Source organism: Xylocopa sonorina, chromosome 3 (assembly GCF_050948175.1).
Source record: "Xylocopa sonorina isolate GNS202 chromosome 3, iyXylSono1_principal, whole genome shotgun sequence".
Lineage (NCBI taxonomy): Eukaryota > Metazoa > Arthropoda > Insecta > Hymenoptera > Apidae > Xylocopa > Xylocopa sonorina.
In genome coordinates, this window is record NC_135195.1 from 5,193,095 (window position 1) to 5,209,554 (window position 16,460).

General features: G+C 39.4%; 3 protein-coding genes across 4 annotated transcripts in view; 2 read left to right on the forward strand and 1 right to left on the reverse strand.

The window, feature by feature from the left end:
• Positions 1-2,046: 2,046 nt before the first annotated feature.
• Positions 2,047-4,668, forward strand: LOC143422206 (uncharacterized). Its single transcript, XM_076892679.1, has 3 exons — positions 2,047-2,403; positions 4,351-4,442; positions 4,542-4,668. Exons 1-3 carry the CDS (start codon positions 2,194-2,196, stop codon positions 4,666-4,668), a joined length of 429 nt encoding a protein of 142 aa, XP_076748794.1. The 5' UTR covers positions 2,047-2,193.
• Positions 4,669-4,839: 171 nt separating this feature from the next.
• The window catches only part of Oaf (BRICHOS-like domain-containing protein out at first), a 189,060-nt gene continuing 177,439 nt past the window's right edge, over positions 4,840-16,460 (forward strand). Inside the window, exons 1-4 of one of the 2 annotated variants that reach the window (XR_013101689.1) lie at positions 4,840-5,082; positions 5,290-5,403; positions 5,594-5,912; positions 6,197-6,555. Coding sequence is in view for 1 of the 2 variants with exons in the window: in XM_076892669.1 (XP_076748784.1) it covers positions 4,987-5,082; positions 5,290-5,403; positions 5,594-5,912; positions 6,197-6,504 (837 nt within the window). In the remaining variant the exon portion in view is untranslated. Of the gene's footprint in view, positions 5,083-5,289; positions 5,404-5,593; positions 5,913-6,196; positions 7,301-16,460 lie in introns of those variants that run through there. The other variant, XM_076892669.1, reaches the window with a different exon arrangement.
• Positions 14,094-16,460, reverse strand: part of LOC143422193 (uncharacterized) — a 53,508-nt gene continuing 51,141 nt past the window's right edge. Inside the window, exons 6-8 of the mRNA XM_076892660.1 lie at positions 16,193-16,410; positions 15,441-15,744; positions 14,094-14,823 (exon numbers count right to left, since the gene is read on the reverse strand). Of these exons, the coding sequence (XP_076748775.1) occupies positions 14,273-14,823; positions 15,441-15,744; positions 16,193-16,410 (1,073 nt within the window). The 3' untranslated portion in view covers positions 14,094-14,272. The remainder of the gene's footprint in view (positions 14,824-15,440; positions 15,745-16,192; positions 16,411-16,460) is intronic.

Below are 16,460 nucleotides of genomic sequence, written 5' to 3' on the forward strand. Positions count from 1 at the left end.
CCCTACGGAGGGACGCGTGCGCCGGAAGACGTCGACGACGAGCACCAGCGCGACGTTCTCGTGCACGGCTACCCTCGCTTGGCCATCGAGGACGTTTCGCGAGTCGACGACAGGCGAGCATTTCGTCACTTTGCAAGAATACGAGGCAGAGAACGAGGATGGTTTCGACTTCATTTAAGAGAGGAGAAACTAAAAACAGAAACGAGAATTTGTTTTCGGAAAGATCGCTTCAATGTTTCGCAGGCGGTTTACTTCGTCAGAGCTTCGACGATACATCTATGATAGGTTGTTATGTATGTATTATTAGTGTGCCATTTAAACCCTGATGAAGTTACCGTACTATATATGAATCTAATGGAGCTATGGAGCGTGGAGATAATAATTGTCTTGAAAGGACACGATTTACAGCTGAAAGCCTCGATCAGTGATCATTTTGTCAGATCGTAAAGGTAAATGCTGCTAAAGTAGCGATGGAGAGATAGGGATTTCTTTTGGGGCTGTGTTTAATCTAGCATACTTCCTGTATTCTTTTATACTCTCTCTTTTTTTTCTCTGTCCCTGGATTTTTTTAATGAAGATGTAGAATGGAGATATTCCGTGCAACAATGAAATGATTATTTTAACGAATGATAGCCAATGATTTTCTAAGATTGAGGGTGCGCGTGTGAGATGATGGCACCTGAAGCTTCCGGGTAATTTTATGCGCTGATAAAAGATTGAGTAGGGGCTGAACCGTGGAATAAACCTGGCCAAGGGGGAGTAAATCGACCGAATAATTGAATATTTAAATGAACGACGTGTCGCCACGTGCTCGAATAGATGGGAATTTGATTTGATAATGATTGTTATAAATAACAACGAAACAACGCGAAAGCGAACAGGTGGTGGTATTTCTGTTCTTTGCGAAATCAAAGCGGAACGAAACAGGGAAATCTATACACAATAGCGTTAATTTTCATTCTGTTACCAGAATTAATATTCCTCGATCAAAGTTCAATCATAATTAACGCGCACCCGGCGCCTATAAACAATGAAATATATAATCCACAGAAATATAAATTGAAGCAATAAACTTCGTCGATATTCCAAATCGATTAGAGGACAAATAAAGGGAACTCGTCGTCGACGCAAAGAATCATTAATCATCGTATAAATGTCATTAATGAAATTTTAATGGAGCTACTTTCGCCGCTGAATAAGAGGGTGCTCGCGTACAGTCGCGATTCACTGTAAGGAACGGAAAGAACGAAAAATCGAGAATCCCCATTGGGATAGAAAATTCCCAGTGTTCGACTGTAGCGATAGGAAATCGATTCATAAGTTCCGCCCATTCATAGACAGAAACACGAGTATTTAAATTCTGAGAACGCTTCCCCTCGGAAGAGTTTGCGTCTGAGAAAGAAGCAGCGAGGGATGAAATTTATCTTTAATCAATTGAAATAGGAAACATAGTAGCTGATGTATTTTTGATACGATCACGTAGTATACACTTGATGTAATTATCTGAATGGTACACAAACACGCCTGTACAAATATAAATTATGTGATTTATGCCATACTATCCCTCTTTCCAACGTCACGGAGGTATTATTAATGCTTAGATCTTTCTTCTAGATTCTCTTTCTTATTTAAATCATCTTCGTTTCAATTGCAAAAGATTGTCTACGACCCTCCAGCAAGATAAAGATAAAAATACTAGCACGAAGAATTCCAAATTAGAAAATCGTGAATCACAACCAAGCAAAATGAAAGGTATAATATCTAACTAGAAATTTGCATAATAGAAATGCATTAGAATTTATATAAAATATAAATTTTATATAAACATAGATATTTAACATTCCTACGAAATATGAGATACGACAAAATGTCGCAGAGAAGAAGAGCCTAAAAGAAGAGAAACAAAAATCAGATGCAGCTGCAGAACGACGCTCAACAGCAGTGAACAGCAACCCCATGGTACTACCCGCTGCTGCTCAGCACAGTGGAACTTATCGACCAAATATCGACTTCCGGGACTTCAGCCTGTGAACACTTCGCCGGGCATAACGCTGAGGAGCACCCTCGAATCATTATCTGGAGGCTAGTGCTCGAGTTCGAGTGGGTCTCCGGGTTTGTTTCGACGCGACCAGTTCAGCCTGGTTGCGCCTTAAAACTTTACCACCCCCAGTTGGCTGGGATGGATTTATCGAGATGGAAAATACTCGACTGACCGACGCGAACGACTCGCAGTCGAACGATCCAGAGGACGAGGCTGATTTCAATAACAGCCAGAACGAGACGTCGTCCGAATTGCCTCATGGAAACGGTTTAAACCCGCCTATACTGGGTGTCTCTTATCGAGTCCCGGATATACCGCGGAAGTACATCGAACCGACGATCCTGGATACGTCGTTGCCTTACGTGAGTATATATCGTTATCGACGAATTGATAATTCATGCGAGCGACGAGATAGACGCGGCTGCCCAATGGAAAGTTGTTCCATCTGCCACCGTCGTTTCTTATTGGACGGGTTCGCCACGTGTTTGTCTTGGGAGCGGCATGATCATTGTCGCCGTTTATACACGATGGAATCTATATATGGGCATAGAAATTCTGATAAACTTATCGCAATATGGATCTTAATGTTCTACACATGCATACACGCTGAAATATCGATTGCGTTAAAAAGCAGAGGTTTTATTATGGACTCCGTGATCCAGCGCGATCGGACTAGCCAAGTTGGTAAATTGGATAGGTGCAAATATGTTACTTAAATGGCACTTTAATATTTTAATTGTAGTCTTATTTTTGGATAGTCTGACGTGTTCTACTGTATAGCTACTTACGACTAATATACTGGTTAAAAAGATTTAGTTTGCACTAGTTTCTCTGTAACTAAATAACGATACTACAACACAAGTTTGTCGCAGTAAGAGCACTGTGATGTTACTTGCGCCGCGTGACATCACTTCCATAGCCATTTGCGTCTGTACTCGTCGATGGTTGTGATGGCATGCGGTAATCTAGCGTATCACGTCTGTTAAATGTTCATTCAGGAATTTTTTTATTTCCTTCATTATTTTTTTTTTTTTTTTAATATATATTACTTATAAATAATATAAATACATAATGTCACGCGACGCAAGTGACATTACAGTGCTCTTACCGTGACAAAGTTGTGTTGTCGAGATACATATTTCAATAGTTTTATTGTAATTTATTTGATATTTCCCGCTTTAGAGATAAGAGAGAGAGAGAGAGAGAAAGATATATAAGAGAGCTATAAGAACGAGTGAGACAGATGATACTGACCTTACTCTAGAACCTCTGGCGCCAACTTTTGAAGGAGCTCTAAAACTGGTCAGGCATTAGTTTTACTATTTTCCGCAGAAATGGCGCTAGTAGTTCTTGAGTAGTTTACTTCGCTGTCGATAATTGTGTGCGACCAGTTTGAGTACTTTTTAATGAGATGGCGCCAGGGATCCTAGTGAAGGGTCAACAATATCTGTCTCACTCTTTCTTATAGCTTTCTTATATATCTTTCTCTCTCTTACCTCTAAAGCGGGATATATAAAAAATGATGCACAATAGAAGTTTAAAACCTACGGAATCGCGTTACGGAATCTGGCACGATGCGTACCCCAATTTGCTTTTTGAAGTGTTATGTGATTTGCTGGGTATCTATAGTGTCTCGTGTTTGAATTTTTCTTTTTATTCTTGTCCTCCTTTCATGATTTCTACGAGTTTATTGCGCAATTGGAAATCGATAAATTGGGGGTGAGAATCCCCTTGATAGTATAAAAGGAATATTATTACTTCAACAGAATGTTCAGGACTCACTGGAAACGCGTGTATTTTATTTGATAAAAAAACAAATTCAACGGGCGATCCAGAAAAAGAGATAGAATTTGTAGACTGAGACTATACTGTCTATTCTGTTTTTTAAATGGAAAAGTAAATTGTTGCTTTGATAGCTTACCTAATAGTTCTTGCCATGCTCTTCTTTGTCGTTTTCACGTGAACATTTACTGCCATTAACAACGTTGTCATGAATACAGAACGATGTTAATGAACGTATACTTCGTTCACAACAAGTAACGGGAAAATCTGTGCGCATAAGAGTATCATCGGGTATTAACAAACATTTAAATATGAAAAATGTACCATCTAACCATTGTTTTTAATTATTTATAAATTACCTGCATTTTTTTGTCTGAGCCAAGAATAAGACGATGGGCACGAATTTTTCTTCGCGTAGTTGCTCTTTTTTTTTTACTTGAATTAAAAATCAGAATTATGTATTTTTTTCGTAAATGAGTTCATTGAACGATATTTGTGTAAGAAATTTATACGCGAATCGTTTTCAGATTCCTATTTACACGCATTTAAAGATACACGAATTGAAACCCATCGAGAGGCCTTCAACGCCGCCTATATTAATCGAATTAAGATCGAAATGGTGAGTAAATACTTACAAACGTACTTCTATGGTTCCTAAAATACAAGAGCAGACTATTTCTAAGCTACTAAAGCGCTACAAATAAAGAATTTTATGCAGTTTCAGAAATGACACCGAATCACGGAAATCTTCGAAGGCTACACCGTCGACCGGAAGAACAAGCAGAGGAAGGTCTTCCGTTACGTTTAAACCTCGGGAGAGCCGAAGAAGTCAAAACATCCAATAACGAACCTAAAATAATAATCGTTTCATTAATGTAGTTATCTAACTTTTTATTCTACTTCCTTCTTCAAATTACCAGTTTCTTTTTTATGTTAATAAGACACATCTGAATAATTTCTGTAGTATTTTATACTACCTACGTTATCCGTACTCCATGCTGGAACAGTTATGAATGCGTGGTTCGACCGCGATGGGATGGAGTAGGGAAGTTCTTACGATTAGGTTATATTTAAACTATTTATCTATCAAATAGATGTCGAATCATCGCGGTTAATTGTGACAGTGTTTAATACCGTGGTAGACGTTGTTACAACATGCGACAATGAAGATAACCAACGAATTATTCGCTATTTCCTTCGTGTTGCATTATTTGTACAGTGTTTGTACAACCCACTTGCTCATTAATATAAAGAATCAGGTACACACTTTTTTTAATCGCTTGTTACCGTAAAATGTCGAGACAGATGTAAACGTGGACACAATATTTTCAAATTTCAATTGTCTCAGCGTAGCTCGATGTTTAACTGTTTCCTCGCGATAACCTCAATCGAATCGAAAGTTTAGTGAACGAAGAAATTTGAAGGCATGAATCGTTGTCTGACAGTTGATTACCTTTGTCTTACAGGGTGGAGATATTTTGTTGGAGACAATTTCTTCCAATGTTACCGAGGATGTTATTACTCTAGAATTCCAGTGTTCAGATGGCACATTGGTGACACAGCTCATCGACTTCAAAAATGTAATTCATCGCTTTGACATCTTGCATTCACAGTTTTAGAAATATTTATTGCGTCACTTGAATATTTTATATTTTAGTATTACATAAATTACAAATCGGTGCAATATATATTTCTAGTACTGCACATATTTTTGGTTTTACTCTCTTTTGTATACAAGCATGATAAAATATCTTATGCGCTTTGTTGTAGGAGGTACAAATAATAAAAGCTTTGGTCCTTGGCGAAGAAGAACGTGGCCAGAACCAGTATCAAGTTCTGTGCTTCGTCAACCACTTTTTCAAAGTAGACTTCATATCCTCTGACGCGATGTCTAAACTACGTCAGAAAAATCCAGGCACTGTCCGCGTTGCGGAAGAAGACAAAGGTCACGTGAACTACACCATGGACTTATTCTTGGACGTATCGGAATCCAAAGACATTTCTAAGCACATTGCAACTCTTTGCGGAGAGGCAGCTGGTTCTGCTTACACTAGGAACGAAGACATAAAACAGTGGATTCAAAGGCCTGGTAAGTCACATTAACAGTTTACCAATTGACTTTTCGTGAGAAGATTCAAAGGATGACCCATTTTCTTGCTACTAAAATGAATTTGAATACCATTCACATTAATAAGAAACATAAGAAACTGCTAAAGGGTGATTAAAAATATTGTTTAACCATTTGAGATAATACAGAGCTAAACATTAATTAAATAAAAATCAAGAAACATTTTTTATGACTGGCTAGATGTACTTGTTTTGAGAGTCGTTTAGTAGCAGAAATAAATGTGCCTTTATTGTTCAATTCATTAGGGTCCTCTGAACTTTCGCTTATGACAGCTGTGTACAACTTCAGCACAAATTCCTTAGCGCAACAAGGTAATGATTCAAGATCGATATTTGTGACAAGGTGTGCAGATACATCGAACATGTGGGCACCTTGCACATGCTCGTTAGAATTATGTATCGGATGGTATCCGTGTGGTTTGAAATTTTGTAAGGGCAAAGGTGACGGTAAAAAAGCGGCCACCCCGTACAAGTGCGGCATTAAAACTTGTAAGAAGTGTTTTATATTCTCGTATTATTCGAAAATGAAGCAGAACTGTTTGTGGGATGAATGACACATAAGAACACTGTAGATATATAGGTTTCAATTTGTAAAAAAGAGCTGGGTCATTTAAAATATGGGAAAATTATATTCTTTGAACGTACTAATGTATTATGTACACAATGGCAAAGACTGTGTATGGTATTGTTTCAATTTAATTTTCTTGTTTTTACTTTTTTTTTATTTAAATTGCATTTATCAGATATCAATCTAATTGAATTATTTATAAAGGTAAATAATTGTTGCAAGATACTTTTTTTATTTGTATATATGTAATGGGGTTATCGTTGATTTCACCAAATTTTTAATTATATTTCATTTGTACATATAAATTATTGATTGTGCTCACGTTTATCAGGGTATATTTGAGTCGTATACTATAATAATATTTTGCATTTCATGGAAAATAATTTGTAAAACGTTATTTTTCTATTTTATGTAGATAGACATTCTAGAGTTCTAATTTTCGTGAAAGATATCCGAGAAAACAAACTGGAATGGGTCGGATAATTTAATATCAATCACAAACCTTTTAGATAGATTCTTACTTTTATAGACTGTACTGAGTGGATGCATTTGTAACAGCAATATTTGTATTTTATTAGGATAATTAATGTAAGTACTTTATAAGAAGAACAAGGTATCATAAGTTAAGAGAAATTATTAGGAAGAATCAAATTAATTCCTAAAAGACTTAGTTAGACAACATCTTATTACACGGAAATTATTTAAAAAGGGAAGTACAATGTACACGTCAACTATCTTCTCGTTACTACGTTCTACGTATCTCTTTTTCAGTATTAAGTAGACATATTAATAAATTCCTTTCATAACTTTCACATATGATGGATTAGACTTCAATCGATAATTTTCCTTGTCCAAGCATTGAATGCATTTTAGTATTAAAATTCAAGAGTTCCTGTATGAAATCATACGTTTTTGTCTCTCGATGTCGCTCTCTCACATGTGGCGGCCATTTTGGTCCCAGAATGAGGTCTACAGGAAATCTATTTTAGTGGCGTTTGAGTAGAAAAAATTTTCTATAAAAATGTAGTCAATGATATCGAAGAAACGTGCAAGAAGATCAATTTATATAAATATATTTACTTGGTACTAAAAAAGAGAAATATAATCGTATGTACCGAAATATAGTTGTAACGTCCGTTTGCAACTGTACTCTCCTTATTAAAGTATATTATTTTCATCTTACGTCACATTCCCATATTAATGTTTCCGTATATTTATCAAGAAGGTAACCATTCTGAATGTACCTTACACTGTATGCACAATGTGTCTTAAAACGTACTCAATTAACATTCGTACACAATACTATTCAACGTACGTTGTCATAGACGAACCAATTCACGTGCTTTGTCACGGTGCAACAATGTTTTCGAGCACTGCGATACGAGTGATGCAGTCTTCCGTGGGGGTTCGAAAACGACTGTCTTTATTTACTGGTTATGGATACTCTGTGTCGTGGGTAAAATTAATGACTGGCAGTTAATAACCGTGTGTATACACCAGAAACAGTGCAGGTTACAAATAATTCATTCAGGATCACGTGGCGAACGCGCGTTTAATTTACACACGTGCAATGCCACGGTGTACTAAACAACGTATACACGCAATTACTTCTCACGTTATTAGAAATATAAGAGTAGCTCAATTTGCGATACAAATTGTGTGATACCGCGTTGGATTGGAACCATCCATCGAGCCGTCGAGGAGGGCCTTAAATGATGATCTTTAAATAGAACTCGTTGTAATTTGCAAAACGATTAACGTGGCTAAATGAATTCCATTTTTGCTTGTCCAATTATTTGCAAAAATTGCCAAAAGTTTGCGAAGAGAAGAAACGCGATTCAATTTTTGAACAGCAGTAATTCTAACTTAGTAATTCTAAATTACGAACTCGCGCAACAAGTGCGAGTCCAATGTTGCGCTAAATGAACTTTGCACGCTGCACAACTGTTTTATATCTTTAATAATTTGCAACGAACAATTACGTACGTATACTCGAGCACTGCACGTGTGTCTGTACAGAATTTTATACATGATCTGTAAAGCTGCCATTTATATATGTGTAAGTAGGTATCAATTGTACATAGTGTGCAGAGAGAGAGAGAGAGAAAGAGAGAGAGAAAGAGAGTACGCGCTGGCGCAAGGTATAAACAATAAGAGGCGTGTGAAAATGAATTAGATCCTGCAAGGATCTAGGATTAACCGAAACGTGTACAGTTCGTAATAAATACATTAACCCTTTGCACTCGAGGGCTCCAAAACGAAGCCATTTAAAGGTCTTCAAACTCGAGGACTCTCGCTGGAGAACGCAAACAATGTTCGGTTCATAACATAAGGACAAAAACGAATCGTAATAACCATGTCTGTTCTATTAGCAAGTTAAAAGTGTTATGTAAATAATAACGCTGTTTTACATTCGAACGCAAAGGGTTGATAACGATATTCAACAAGTGGAAGTATCGTAATTTTTACAAAGAGCTCGGTTTTTGCGTTTGAGCGTGGTCGAGGTAGCGAATGGGAACGAGGGTATACGTTCACAGAGCAAAATCACTATAAACAAGACTGCAGTATCTGTCCAATTTAATAATAAACGTATTATATATACACGCGCGTCGCAATTATCGCGTCTCATCGACGGTGTAAGAGCATCGCAATTTGACGAACCTTCTAGCGTAAGCGAACAAACGAACGAGAGGCGAGTACGTAGGTATACATACATATATAAGGCGCGCACTAACCTTCTGGCAGTGGAGTAATTTCTGAAATTCGCAAGCGTCAAGCGGCACCCGGCATTGTCGGCTGTCTGCGTGCCTCCACCATCAGCAAAACAGTCGTACGCTCTACGCACTTCACTATGCGATCGTAAATCGACGAGAAGAGGCAGTAAGCGCGCCGTTCGCGAAAACTGAACCCGATGAGAGACGCGTGTGCGTTCTGACTGGCGTGTGGCATCGCTCGATCGTCTGCTTTGTACCTACGTAGACTGCGTGACCGGGTTGTGTTTGCAAACAGCAATATCAATTTGTACATTGTGTATATATATATACGTATCTACGATCTGTAGAGTGATTCATGAGAAACGGACCGCGAGCCGTGACCCGTTTGTCGTGCAGGACGAGAAACGGTGGTCGTGGAATATGAATTAATTGAGTTTAAGGGACAGATGTAATGAAATTCTATTCGTTTGTCTGCTGTTTAGCTTTTGTTAATTCGAGCTTGTATCAGTTTTATGCTATTGTTCTGCATTTTAACGCATCGTAAGCCGGAGGGTCTCGATTTTGCAAAACAGAGAGCGAAACCAATGACTACTTAAAAAAATAAAAATAATTTTTATAAATATATGTTACGTAGAAATGTAATTTTACGTGATTTGTAAAAAATGTGTTTATATCAAAACCAAAGATCTATTGAATTATGAGAATATCTTGATAAATGATATACAGATATTGAAATGAAAATGTTAAGAAACGTGATAGGATTTTATTAGTAATGCTGGGTGTTCAATAATTAAGTCAGTATTCTATTAGTTGAATACTTCAACGCTCTCTATTTTTTATCACCCTGGCGCGTTCTTTTCGGAAAATCTTGTAACACAGCGAATATCAATCCGTGTCAGCTGTTGAAACTGTCTGTGCATATTTTCAATGTGACATGCACGCATTCTGTCACGATACGAAAAAGAATTGAAATCGGTTCCCTCAGAAATAGCCTCGCTGGCGCGCACTACGAATAGAGCCACCCACTTGCCAGCGCCAGATGTTTCCTCTGTTGTTTAATGTCGCTAACAATTGCTGCAATTCGAACGATGCGGTTTCCTATGAATCACTCTGTACGCTTAGTTTAGCGAACACGGTATAGGCAAAAATTGCAGAATGTTCGAAACGTTGTCGTTAGTATTCCGATAAATTATACGTGTCATTTAAATAGCGCATAATCGACAAAAAACACCAGGCAAGAGGAAGGAGAAGAAGAAGAAGAAGAAACATAAATAGAAACACACACGAATAACATGAGGGTATAATCGTTAATTGATAATAATGTCCAAAGTAAGGGCAAATATTTCCAACAATTGTTCCTGTTTAAAACAGTTTCACGCTACGTTAGTCCTCCCTTTTTCTCTCACCTTATGAAATAACGAGGGCACTGATTCGCCGCGATTAACTCGCGAGCATTGCCACGGTGGAATTTCGTTTCAACCAGCGCGATCGCGGTGGTGAAATGGCGTTGCAAGGGTTGGTTATACTAATAAGCATTTAAACGTTTTTCTATCGACGCGAAAGGAGTCGGGACTCGACGTTACTCACCGTGTATGATTTCAGCTTTACACATAACACATTGTAACGTATATACATATTTTTTATATATATTTAATAAAAATATGGAATATATATAACTAGTCCTTGCATTTCATGCTGTTCCTCCTGGACGACCATGCCTCCTTCCTTCAGTATACATTCGTTACTACGTAATAATAATTATATATTCGATTGCAGGCTGTTTCGTTTAACTCACTATTTTGTCATTCTCCAGTATTATTCTTTTTATTATTTCGTTCTCCTCGTTTTTAGAATAATTCCTCTCATTTTAGCCAAATTGTAGTCGAACAGCTTGTATAAAGCGTGCTATGTTACGTAATGCGTTGTTTACGTTAAAAATAGTAACTTGAATGAAGGACTTTAGACAAACGAAACGTCCATCGCGTTTGTAAAACACATTTTTTACTTTTGCCATTCGAATATTCGACATTTGCAATACGGCGTTTCAATTGAGGCGGAATCGACTCGACAGTGGATGATCGAATAAAACACGAGGACCAATGCGAATGTTGATAATTGTCTCTATTAAGTACGATACAATAATCATAATAATTTAGTAATCTCCCCAACGTTCTTTACACTCGTTTTACCTAAATTTCATCTGTCGCTTGCGCAAGTGTATTCAAGATCGAGGCTGGAACGATAAAAATAATCCACGTTTATTGCCACGCTACATATAGTATGATCGTATGCTACATAGAGTATTAAAAACTATGAAAAAAAAAAGTAGAAGCTTACGTGAGTAAAAAAAAAAAAAAGAAAAGAAACAAACAAGAATAAACGTTCGTTCTGCTACGTTTATGCTACCATTTACAGCGAGAATTTCGTTCAGTCATCTGAAACAGAGGAAAGTGAGGAGATCGTGCTTATACACATGTAAAACCCGTCGACACGGTTCTCGAAAAAAAAAAGAAAAGAAAAAAAAAGTCACTTCCATCGGTGTCACCTTTTTCTTTTTTCTCTTTTTCCTAAATAAGTACTTTTCACATGAGATTCTAAAAACAGCGCCATAAAAATACATATGTATACATATATCTATTTATATCTCTCTTTCATTTACATTAAGTATCTCTCACAATTTTGAAATATACGTGTGTATGTATATACACGTTATAAATAAGATGACTAAATGTCACGATAAAAATAGACAGTCGTTCCCGTAATCTTGATGGCGACTACAAAAAACGACGTAACCGTTCTCTCTCTCCATCTCTCTCCCTCTCTTTTTTTTTCGTTTTCTCTTTAAGTAGCCAGCCACGGACGAAGCGTCGATACGTTGTTCGATTGATTGGCTATGGAAAATTATTTGATCTATTTCCGACGGTAAAATATGCAGCTCTGTTCTAAATATACAGTGTCGCGCGGTACCGCGAGTGCATAGGTGGATAACAGTGGCTAGACGCAATAATGCCGTCGTCTTCGACGATCCCATCGTCGAACGTCGTCGCCTCGACAATCGGTGGTTATAAATTAAACGAACGTGTCGCGTATAGAATTTCTACGAGGCTTCACCCCCTCGCCTTGCAAACGGAAGTCGCGCTCGTTGCACGGATAACGAAATTTTGATCGCACCATCGAATTTAGAAAACGAGATGAAACTGTTATATCATGTTTGCGATAAATATTAATTTCAGTCTCGATTGTATGATTTAAATTTATAACATCGAGGAACGCGAAATAGGTTTACTTAATTCAGTGATGAAACCAGCGACTGATCGTATAAGGCAAGGGGTTAATAATGTTCCTAGACATCGGAGAATTGGAAGATTCTGATTCTTCTATACGTGAAACACTCTTCCTGAATGTTTTCAGGGTTTTTGTTCGATTCGTTTGAAATATCGTTTTCGCAGAGTTGAGTGGAAGATCAGGAGGTGTGGCTGGTAAACCGCCTTTCAACCTTCCCGATTTATGCCGCGTGGATCGCCATTGCTAAACACAGCCTATCGTAGGATGCTTCCCCCTGCTTTATTTTCGTTACCTTAAATCAGTTACGCAAACAGATGCCTCGACGCCTCCGAGACGTAACTGTTAAATGGCGCGCATAATTATCCCTAACGAGGACGTGTTAAATTATTCTCGTGGTCCGTATTACTCTCTTTTAGAATATTCGCGACGAGATTAACCCTCTGCGCGTGAGGCCGTGTTCGTGTAATTAACACGAGTCGAAATTGTCCGCAAACCTACTCGAATATCTGCAATCGTGTATATATATTAAAAAAAAAAAGGACGCAACAAATCTTAATATATATTTTTTCACTAATAAAAACATTGTGTGCCCTCTATAAAATGAATGGATCCATCGAAAGGAATTTAATATATGTATATAACACGGTTATTCGCGAAACACTCAGAGCTGTTTTAACGTCCACGATGGCTGCCATCGACTAAAGCCAAGACAGAATTCAGCAGAGGGAGCGAACCCATAAAAGGAGTATTCGAAACGAACAAGAAAAGATTCGAACGAAACGTAAAACGAGAAACGATACGTTGTTACCGATTTTTAGCGATCAGCAAGCCACATCTCGTGATCAGGGGCATCGGAAGTGTGTACAGAAATGTGTATAAGCACCGGATTCTTCGTAGACGCTAGCACCTAACTCTTCTCTACAGCCATAAGTGATAAATCGTCCGTATAAAAAAGAAAAGAGTATCGCAGGACAGGGCTGTCCACGGGAGGGGTGCTCTTGCTGTACAATACCCTATATATTGCTTCGTTTTGGTACACCCAAAGATTGCCCGCTGCCAGCCGCAGCCACGAGTATTGGTTTGCCCATAATCACTTATCCTTAAGTTCACCTACTGTTCCGCCTTAAACGTGACTATAATTCCTCTTATAGAAAGAAATATTTTTCATTTTACAATGACAAAGTATCAGCGCACTGAGAGTGAAATTTTAAAATATTGCTTTTGTGTTTTTACGCTAATAATATCCATGGGAATGTATAGTTTTTCAAGTAAAAGATTGTTCAGGAAAAACAGTGTTGACTGTTAGAATTCAGAGATCTGCGGTGCACACAAATACCTTGACCAGTCACCCCATGCTCGCGATTTACATTTTTAGCACCGGATTTAGTATCTTTCAGTTAAATATAAATTTCTAAGGACGTTACATATACTCTTTTCCACCATAGTTCGTTACAAGAAATCCCAAAAGTCATTCGAACAAGACTTCCTGCAACAAACCTGTATGAATATCCCTATTCGCCCGTTTTTCCGCGCTACCAATGGAAATCTACTCATCAATGGTCCGAAGCAACAATTTCTCGCGATCTCTGCCACAAGAACAGGCTCAGCAGGCAACCCTTCCATATCGATCAGATCTAGAATCAGCCTAGAATGCGTTCACCGAGAAATCCTAGAACAGAACAGCGGACACCAGTCTCAGCCACCACTCGACTAACCAAACTACTCCTGTGGACAGCTCTGGTCTAGCCTGAAACACTAGCTACTGTAACAAGTCTTGCGCACGTCGGCAAGTATTACACTGAAGTCGTCGTCCGGTTTCGAGACGTGCTCGATACTCTGCGACTGTTGTTGAGTCTGTTGCTGCTGTTGTTGCTGCTGTTGCTGTTGCTGTTGCTGCTGCTGCTGATGCTCTGGATACTTGGCCACGTCCATGGCCTGGTGGTACTGGTCCATCGCGTGGCTGATGCCCACGTTCGAGCATCTCGCGTCCTTCCCCTGGTCGTCGACTATACACTGAGTGTTCGACATGTCCAGCTGCGTCTGCTGGGACGCGTAGTAGCGCAGATCGCTCGCGTAATTGTGATTGCTGTCGAGGAGGTTCTGGGACGCGAGGCTGGTGTGCGCTACGCTGGTTGGGTGGGTGTACTTGAAGTACTTCTCCAGCTGCAACGTCTGCTGCTGCTCCTCCTCGGCTGTGGCGGCCATCGCGGCTTCCATGTGGCCAAGTATTGGGTGCTGTTGCCCAGTGCTGGTGCCCTCCGTTTGGTACTCCTGGTGATGAGTCATTTGGTACCGGTGGGACACACCTGGGAAGAGATCGATCGACGAGATTAATGGCTGCGCGTCTCCTTCGGCGCGTGACGCCTCGAAGAATGAAGAGGTTGTTGCGAGTGCAGGAGACGAGGAAGAGATTCTCTGATGCCGCAGTTTGGGATTGGCCAGCGATGGATAGAACGAGTTTCGAGATAGAAACGTCTCAACGACATGGATCTTGGTGAATTTCGAAACCGTGCGATAGACCGAGCAATTCTAAAAATACGTGAACGACCAACAATTTTTCAGATACATTTCGCCTAGTGACATCATCGCTGAAGACGAGTCTCTATCGTTTGGATATTTTCGTGAGAGCTGTGTTCGAACGCAGTTTCGAGAACGACGAGCAGAAAGACTTGAATGGAGAGGATGAAAATCCGCAGCAGGAACAGAGATTGAAAAGAAGAGGGGACGTTAATGGAAGAGGAAAAAGTGTTACAACGAACGTGTAACTTGTCAGAATTCATAAAACATCGGGATGAGAGCGTGCACGATGAAAAAGCAGGACAGAAGCGTAACAGCGTCCTAATTATACGCGTTCGATCGTAGCTGGAGATGGTCCAAGCGTAACGTGGCGGGGTGAGCGCGATAAAAACGGACGAACGATTACCGGAACAACCTTCAGCGGCTCCGCGGATCCCCATGGATTGCTGTCGATTGGCACACTGAACGGGGTTATAGTTGCCCTCGACGGAGGACTGCATCGAATAGTTGGCAGTCTTCGAGGACTGGCTGCTCGTGTAGTGCTGCAACGATTGATCGTGGGGTGACGCGACCGGCGGATAAAAAGTCCCCGTGACAGAACCGACGTTCTCGAATCCCGAGCGCAATTTATTGCACGACACCATCATCCCGTTTGCTATGCCCACCGCGGCTATGCTCGATGGTTGCCTCTCGAAGTTTAAATAGCTCACCTGGAAAAAGTGTTGCCGATTAGAGAAGTCTCTGTGCTCCACTGTTACTTATAAATTGTGTCGTTAGAGTCAGTACTCAATTGAGCAAAGTTTTTCTATCCAAATGTGAATTGAAATGTGAAAGCAGTGTTGGAATTATTCATTTCTGAGATTATTCGTTGCGTGAATAATAGTTTTTCATGGAATATACTAAATTTTTTATGTATATTCTGCCTCTATCAAATATGGAGACCTATTTCATCCCCAAAATATCATAATTTTCGTACTCTTCGTTCCAGATATTTCGTAAATTTTCGCATTTTTGCATACGTAAATTTCGTATACTCGTGCGTTCATTAATTAAACCTTGAACGCGTTCCACTTGAGATTACACGAATTTCCCCGCGATACGTGGGTCTGAACTTTCGAGTTTAAGTTCGGTCTCGTTTGCGTGCACGTTGTTACTCACTGATTTCTTGTAAGTCAGGGTATCCGTGTAAGCGCCGGAATTCTGACACGACGATATGCTAGTACCACCAGCATGACCCGTGTGCAGTTGATTATCGGCGCTCATGAAAGTGTACCGTTTCGTTTGCTCGCCCATTTCACCGTGCTGCTTCGACGAGCCCTCCATCAGATCTCGTTCGGGATCCGGATTCTGGTTGGATGGCAAATGCGTTCCGTCACCTGGTCGAAATTAATGAACGTGATCAGAATATGATTAGCGACGGCTCGAA

Bases quoted from the DNA above. Each gene is read 5' to 3' on its own strand.
- LOC143422206 (XM_076892679.1), top strand. From the start codon at position 2,194: ATGGAAAATACTCGACTGACCGACGCGAACGACTCGCAGTCGAACGAT. The intron at 2,404-4,350 runs GTGAGTATATAT...AATCGTTTTCAG, and splicing joins TGGATACGTCGTTGCCTTAC to ATTCCTATTTACACGCATTT. The intron at 4,443-4,541 runs GTGAGTAAATAC...AATTTTATGCAG, and splicing joins ATCGAATTAAGATCGAAATG to TTTCAGAAATGACACCGAAT.